Source organism: Triticum aestivum, chromosome 2D, assembly GCF_018294505.1.
Source record: "Triticum aestivum cultivar Chinese Spring chromosome 2D, IWGSC CS RefSeq v2.1, whole genome shotgun sequence".
Classification (NCBI taxonomy): domain Eukaryota; kingdom Viridiplantae; phylum Streptophyta; class Magnoliopsida; order Poales; family Poaceae; genus Triticum; species Triticum aestivum.
In genome coordinates, this window is record NC_057799.1 from 251,228,623 (window position 1) to 251,236,695 (window position 8,073).

Here is an 8,073-nt window from a genome sequence, read left to right on the forward strand (position 1 = left end):
CAACTGTAATTGTTTTTTGCTACTACCGGTGAAGTGTTTTGCTACATCTTGCGACCTCACGACGGCGGCGACGGCGATTTTTGCTGCAACCGTAATTGGTTGTTGCTACTATCGGCGAACTTTTTTGCTACATCCATCAAGGCGGAGCTACGACCTCGCGACGGCGGCGACGACGAATTGCTACAACTGTAGTCGGGCTTTGCTACGACCGGCGAAGTTTTTTGCTACATCCATTTCAATGGCGTAATTGGCTGGTGGGAGTCGTCGACGCAATTCCGTTCAGCGAGCATCAACGGGGGCGGCGGCGGAGCTACAACCGGAGCCACCGAGAGCTGCAACCGCAGGTGCTGCTGTTGCATGGGTCAAGGCAGCGACGAAGACGACCGGCGAGGGTGGGGATCAACAACGAGGACGGCCGGCGAGGGTGGGGACCGGCGACGAGGAAGGCCACCGGAGGGGAGATAAGGCACCGGAGGGAAGCTGGGCGAGACGGCGAAGATGCGGGTTACCTGCGCGAGCGCGAGATGCGCGAGGAGGAAGAAGATCTGGGATAAATCTTTTTTTTTCCGCTAGATCAAACGGCCAGAACAAGTGGCATCCTGCGGCTAGGGCGTGCGCGGGCGCAGATCACTCGCCAAAAGAAAAAGGCAGTTTGTGCACTCTGGTTTTAGTGTCCGTCATATTCAGTGGATCATAGCTTTGGAATTGGATGCTGGTCTGATAAGCACGGGCTGGCATCGGAGTGCAACAATATATTGGGTAGTGGCGGTCGTAGACAAATATCCGGGTAGTTTGCACCAGCGCTTTATTATTTGGGAGGTCTATCCGTAGCCCAATCTCCAGCCCGCCAACGTGTGGTGTTCGCCGCGCCCAAATCCAACCAAAATCTTTGCTTCACCCCACCACAAAAATCCTACTCCCAAATCACGCCCGCGGTCTTACCCTCCTCCTAGGCAGAACAGAGGCAGTGATTCCACGGGCCACCACCTACTGCCTACCATGGCCGCCACCTGCCGCTTCGCCGCGCCACTGGGTCTCGCCCCGCTGCCTCGCAGCTGCGCCGGCGCCAAGAGCGTCGCTTTCTCGATAGGCACCACCAAGGTAGCTACACGGACACGGAGCGTCGCGGTGAGGGCGGGCGACGGCTCGGCGGAGACGCCGGAAATCCTCAAGGCTGCGCAGGACGCGGTCAGAGTACCTTTTGCTTGCTTGCACAAACACTACACGGTATACGGGAATGTGCATCGTCGTGACTGATTAGAACTGTTGCTTCTAGGCAGTGGGCAAAAGTTGAGGACAAGTACGCCGTGGCCACCATTGGCGTCGCCGGGCTCGTCGCGCTCTGGACAGCAGTGGGGGCGCTCAAGGTACAAACGGGGCAACTGCCATGATAACAATTTGTTTCTTCTCCTCCCTCAGATATGTAACATAGCTCCTCATTTTCTGTTCGCTTGTGCATTTTAGTCCATTGACAAGCTTCCTATCTTGCCTGGTGTGTTGGAGCTCGTTGGAATCGGGTACACAGGAGTAAGTTCATCAAGCATATGTCCACGTACCTTTTGTCTTTCTGAGAAAGACCATGTATATGTTGTTCGGTTATTATCTTCTCTAACATCACCCAAATGCTGCTACTTCGTGTTCATACAGTGGTTCACATATCGCAACCTCATCTTTCAGCCAGACAGGTCAGTTCATCCTGTTCATGTGATCTTCCTTTTTTTCCTGTCATACCAATGGCTCTCAGCAGAGGGAACAATGGAGAACATCTCTTATTAAGTTTACATCCATATGTTACATTGTGAAACAATATTAGAGCATTATGTGTCATATATAACTGAAATCGAGTAGGAGACATTTTCGAACAATAAAATGTCGTAAGAGATTGGAGGACCTATGTTACCAGATATTCACTGTTAGAAGGAATAGAGAGGGATTGGTGAAATCGATGATTTATTGCTTGAGCCTCGTGGACATATATATAGGAGTACATTGCCATCTTGGAGTACAAGACAATGTAGAATAAATCCTACACTATCCTACGTTTCCTAAATAACCGTGATACTCAACATCTTCCCGCAGTCACAATGGTAGCGATGCAGGCGGTGAGACTGGAGAAGAATCCAAAGGTAAGCCGACGGACACCCTCCCACAGTCGTAACGGTTGATGCAACACGGAAGTCGTGACTGGAGTGGAAACCAACAAGGTTGCTCAAGCAAAGCGGTAGCCCTTTGTGCCATTGTCGAGGTAGCCGAGAGCGTGTGTGGTGTAGCCGTGGTCGGGGAAGTCGTGCGAAGAATGCCGTGGTCGATGCGGAGTCGGGGTAGCCGGTGTCGAGGAAGTCGCCGGGGAGCTGCGGGCGCAAGAAGGTGCCGAGTTAGTCATGGTTGCAGTGGTGTCGAAGTAGCGGTGTGCCGGGAAGAAGGCATTGTTGACGAGGCGTCGCGCCAGGTTTGCCCAACCCGGGGACACACCGTAGACGAAGGCATGCGTCGGTATTCCCAGCACGGGGCATGCGTCGACGGACAAAGACGAAGTTGACGAAGCGTCGCATTAGGCTTGCCAGGCCCGCGGACACGCCGTGGACGAAGGCACGCATCGGTGTTGCCAGCACCGGGCATGCGTAGACGAGGAAACTGCACGAGCTGTACGCCATGTTGAGGGGTCGGAGGGGCCAGCAGAGAAGGAGACTCGATGACGGTTGTGGTGCCAATCGGCGAGGGGCTGATGTCACCAACGGTGGTCGGAGTAGACGAAGTTGTCGGGGAAGATGATGTCGACGTTGGCGATGAGCTGGTGCTGGACAAAGACGAAGGGGGTGCACGGACGGCGATGGCAACTACGGGAGTAGCAGCGGCGGCGGTTGAGGAAGAGCGGAATTGGTGGACGGGCAGCTACGGCTGCTACGGGGGTATCAGCGACGGCAGCTAGGTTAAGAGCGCGGCGGCGGTGCTCGAAGTAGGCGAGGAACCCGACAACGTGACGAAGACCGGCGCGGACAGTGGCATTCCCGCGCTGAGGGAGGCGGCGCTACGCATACCACGGGAAGTAGACACGCGGGGACGGCGGAGTGGACCGCGGGCCGCGGCGCTATGGTCGGAAGGGCGACGCAGCGGTAGCAGGCGGGTCGGGCGACTGCGGGAAGACCTCGGTGCGGCGGTGTGGACCGCGTGCCGCCCCGCTACGTCCTGAAGGGGCGGCGCAGCGCACTGTGCGGGTCGGTGCAGCCACGGGAATGGCCTCCGGCAGCGACGGGGACCGCGTGCCGCGGTGCTATGCCCCGAAGAGGCGACGCAGCGGCGGCGCGCGAGTCGGTGCAGCCGTGGGAAGAACCACGGGGTGGCGGCGGAGCGGCAACCCGTTGCTCAATCGGTGGAGGGGCGCACCGTACTCGAGGACATCCTTCATGGGACGTGCAGAGGCGCGCACAATCAATGGGCCAGATTGGTTGCACGACATAAATGAGGCGCATCGCAGGCGGGCGGGTGATCAATCTGATCGCGCATGAGGTGAGGTAAGCCACTCGGTGGAGACAGGGTGGCGACGAAGTCCGACATGAAGCCGAGGACGACAGGCGGCGTGGGATGACGTGCGGACGAGCGCGTCAGCACCGACACCTGGGCTGCCAACGGAGCGCCAGCGCTCGGGCAGCAAGGACCGACTGAGTAACGTAGCAGCGGCGCCCGAGCTCGAGGCAGCCGACGAGGCCGAAGCAGCCGACAGCCGGCCCGACGCAGCCGGGGACGAGGCCGACGAGGCAGACCGCAGCGCCGTCGTCAGACGCAACGGAGGCAGGTGGTGATGGAGAGGACCCGGTCGGAGTAGGCCTGCGTCGGGCGGGTAGACGCGCGGATGACGGCCGTGAGGGGCTGCCTGTCGCGCGGGGCCGCCGGGTCGGTGAAGAAGCCAGCCGGTTGTGCTAGTGTTGGAGTAGAAGCACACGGGGGTTGACGGCGGCGGCGGGCGACACAAACCGATCTGAGATTGGAAAACCAAAAAGAACACACCGATCGAATCGACTGACGGAGAGAGAAAAAAATACAGACCAAGGATAGGGAAAAAGACTCTAGGGTAGCCGGTCAACACGACCGATGGGCGAACCCTAGGTACGGGCTGTGCGGCCTCTGGTGGCGGTCATGGCGACAGATTGCCCCGGGGCGGCGCGGAGCGGAAGCGGCGGCAGCGGCTAGGGTTTGGATCTGTTAGGCTGATACCGTGTAGAAGTGCATGCTCTAGCCAACCAAAAGACCGATCTGATGGAAGAGACTAAACAATACATTTATATATGTCAACACTCGTCCTCATGTGTGGCTCCCTCAGGTCTAAATGTGGACCGAAAATGGGTTGCAATTTAATTGCGCTAGCCGGGTTTTGAACTTAAGACCTCTTGGGGCAGCATGCTCTAGCCAATGCAATCAAAAGACCGATATGATGGAAGAGACTAGGCAATACATTTATACGTCAACATTCTATACCAGTATGTTGTATCCCCTACCGCGAGTCCGTGATACAGTGATGAGTGGTGTGTGCCAATCCCAAAACCTTTTTCTTTAATGTTGATAAGAGAGCTGCGAAATCCATTGATTAGAAAGATGCATTACATAAACATCCTCAAAAGAGAAATGCACTGCATAAAGCGAGCGTCAGAAAATAAGAAGGGGGTGCTTCGTTTATCAAGGAAAACCGGGGGAAACCCTAAACAACGCTAGTCAAGACTAGGCCTAAAGCATCATAAAACATACAACACACCAGAAGGCCAACACTCCACAGCACATGCGTTTGGGCATTCAAATGTCTTCGCCACTACCAGAGTGCACACCAAATATCGACGTATCATTCCGGGCTGCCACAAGAATATCCACGAATATCGACGACATCGAATGCGCTATGTCCGGTAGAGCAAGCATATGTCACTACTATCCCGCGAGGTTGGCTGACATAAGTCTCCCGACGCACCTTGCATGTGAAGGATGCTCATGCCGCTCTCACGAAAATGTCACATAAGCCGCCGCCGACTACCTCCACGAGCCCTGGTTCTCTCTAACTGAGTCCAGTTCCACGATACCTAAGAGCAAACACGGCGCCGAGCAAAGCAAATAGCTCATCATCGTTTAATCAAGAAGACTGGATCCAGGATTTCCCCCAAGCCCCAAGCATGTCGGGCAAGGGAAGGTGACGACTGCACTATCGATGCCTCTAACAAGGAGACGTGCCTTTAGGCACCTCCATCGACTGCTCTGGAAGCAGCCAGAGTGTGGCTTTTACCAGCAGCCTCACCCGCCCAAAACCATGGCTGAGCCAGCCCATCCGACATACCACCTCCATGAAACGCTAGCGGTGCTTCACACCTCGCTCTCAGGCCGTGTCCCAGAGGTCGCCGGCCAGCCACCCCGACAGATCTGCACCAGGAAAGCCGAACGCGTGTCACGTAAGTAGGCCTGCCAATAAACCATATCGAGCTTGGCCCCTACTCTGCATGCCTGGGAGCCCGACTCTCCCGCGCAGTCCTAGCACGTCGTCGCGTGCCCAACCGACTGCCCCACCCACTGCTGCGACCGCGTAGCACGAGATCCACGCGCGTCCGCACATTTCTACGTCAACGCGCACCAGCGGCCCCTCATGCCTGTCCCGATAGCTTGGTTCCCCTCCACACCGTGGGCGGCATGCCCGCGCCATTCCACACCATCCCGCGTGAGCCTGCACGCCTAAGCGCCCACCCCGCGGACCGCTCCTTCGTCAGATCCAGCATCCCACGCCACCGTCGTCTCAGCGAGAGCAGGAAGAGACCCCTCGCGGGCATTACCCGGCGACGTCCACCAGCGGCGGCGAGGGGGGTGAGTCCTGAGAGAGGCTTATGTGGCGACGCCACGGCTTGCTCCCAGACCGCTCGTCGGAGCGATTTGCTGTCCTGATCGGTGCCCGACGGCCTGGTGCGCTCGACGGTGGGAGCCTAGTGGGCTGAGGTCCATCATGACTCACGGTTTCTAGGGCGGCGGTTGTTGGTGATGGTCCTTCAGCTATTCTCGGTGCATGTGGATGGTTGTGGCGGTCATCCATGGTGGTGATCAGGCCGACGTCGTCTGGTCTTCACAGCGGCAAGGGTCTAGACATCGATGGTGAGTTGGAAGGTGAGGACGCAGGCGAAAGTCGATGACGACGGCGCTTATGAGCGTTGTTTACCTTCATGAAGGCATCAGAGTTGTGGTTCTTCCCTTCTACTTCCTCCGTTCCTAAATATAAGTCTTTTTTAGAGATTTCAATATGGATTACATACGGAGCAAAATAAATGCATATACACTGTAAAATATGTCTATATACATCTGTCCACACTGAAATCTCCAAAAAGACTTGTATTTAGAAACAAAGGGAGTAGTCGATACTGCTCCAGGGGAAACCCTAGGTCCTTGAGCCGGACGATGGCGTCACATATTTGTCGTGCTACTCTCTTGGGGGCATCGTTTTGGAGTGGTGAGGCATGCACTGCAGTTGGCCTCTCTAGGGACCTCACTTGGGTGGCTGAGGCGTGAAGGCGGTGTGTGGCGGCGGACTTCGGTGATCCATCACGGTGGCGGTGGTAGTGCTTGTGTGGTTGACCGGGACATTCCAGAGGTGGAGTAGGTCGCCGCCATGGCGCGCAGTGACAATGCATGGTGTTTTGTCTAGGCGGTTGTGGCCATGCCTAGATTTACTTCCCACATTCACTAGTGTTTGAGGCGTGTTATAGCCACAGCGTCTCTAGTGAGATTTTGATACACAGTCTCTTCTCACGAGTCTATGATGCGACTGGAGCCACACGAATGTTCCTGGCTCCGTAAACGGCAATTGATTGCCTAGTGTGTGCATAGTTTCAGTTTGCGTGGTTATGACGTTCGGATTGTGTGCTCCTTCATCATCTTCGTTGCCTCAGTGTCTACTCAACATGGATCGTCACTACTTTTTTCCCCTTTCTCTTTGTTTTTCAATTTGCCTAGGCATAGCTTCAGCCTTCTTTGGCTTTGCTTTGCTGGTGTGATCTTGATGTGTGTGTTGGTGTTGGCTGTGTGCATCTTAGTTATGCAGAGGTCGGGTGTTTACTCATCGTGTTTTGTATTTCCTTGATGCTTCACTATGAGTTAATAAAAAGACGCTATTTATGGAAAAAAATAATATATGCTATCCAATCCCCAAACCTACTGTGAGGAAATTTATTGTTTCATACATTCATACTTTCACAAAAAGGAACTAGATTTCTTGTCAGGTTCTTATCACCTCTGGTACTTCTATGCGTTCCAGGGAAACTCTGATCAGCAACATCAAGAGCACTTACAACGAAATCACTGGGAGCAGCAGCTAATTATGCAGCATTTGCAAGATGACGTCAGTAAACAGAGGGTAACTACATCAGTGGGCAACCATTCAAAAATCAACAAGTAGTGACATCTCACATGGATGTTACTGTACTTTTCTATTCCTTTTGGCTTTTGGCTCAAGTGAAAGAAGAAACTTTGCTGGTGAGCTGGTAACTTAGTCCGAATTTCTAATCTACAACTATGATATATTACAGTTCATTTGCAGACAGGCACACTGTCAAGGTCGATGTGGGGTTTCAGATAACATTATTGTTGGCTCTATGTATTTTAACCAATTGTAGTCATATGATCAATCGATATCAAATCACATTAATGAACCAAGAAATGAATGAACACGTGAAAGTTTCTTACAGTGCATATAAATGTCTTTTTGGCTCTATGCTATGGGGTTCTTCAACTGTTCTTTTTTACTTGAAGCACTGTAACATCTTTTTGTTACGAGTGTGGTGATTTTGATGACCATGTGGCGATTGTGGCACGTCCGCAATGAGCTCACCCACTGGAAAGTAGCTCCACCGACCGAGGGGTCGCGTGATTGCTTGTATCTGCGTTGCTAATTCTCCGAAGAGGTGAGAATGATGCAACATAGCAACGGTAAGTATTTCCCACAGTTATAAAACCAAGGTTATCAATCCAGTAGGAGAACCAAGCAACACTATGTAAAAAACACCTACACACAAATAACAAATACTTGCAACCCAACGCGTAAGAGGGTTGTCAATCCCT

The 8,073-nt window shown here is 53.9% G+C and overlaps 1 protein-coding gene across 3 annotated transcripts; it reads left to right on the top strand.

Annotated features, from left to right (window-relative positions):
• Positions 1-778: 778 nt before the first annotated feature.
• LOC123052695 (protein CURVATURE THYLAKOID 1B, chloroplastic) lies at positions 779-7,726 on the top strand. Of its 3 annotated transcripts, XM_044476011.1 has the most exons (6): positions 798-1,188; positions 1,281-1,367; positions 1,465-1,527; positions 1,648-1,685; positions 2,080-2,126; positions 7,271-7,726. In XM_044476011.1, exons 1-6 carry the CDS (start codon positions 1,000-1,002, stop codon positions 7,279-7,281), a joined length of 435 nt encoding a protein of 144 aa, XP_044331946.1. In that variant the 5' UTR covers positions 798-999; the 3' UTR covers positions 7,282-7,726. The 3 variants fall into 3 exon arrangements, with proteins under 3 accessions (XP_044331944.1, XP_044331946.1, XP_044331945.1); XM_044476010.1 differs by lacking the exon at positions 2,080-2,126 and having other exon boundaries at positions 804-1,188; XM_044476009.1 differs by lacking the exon at positions 2,080-2,126 and having other exon boundaries at positions 779-1,188; positions 1,465-1,685.
• Positions 7,727-8,073: the final 347 nt, after the last annotated feature.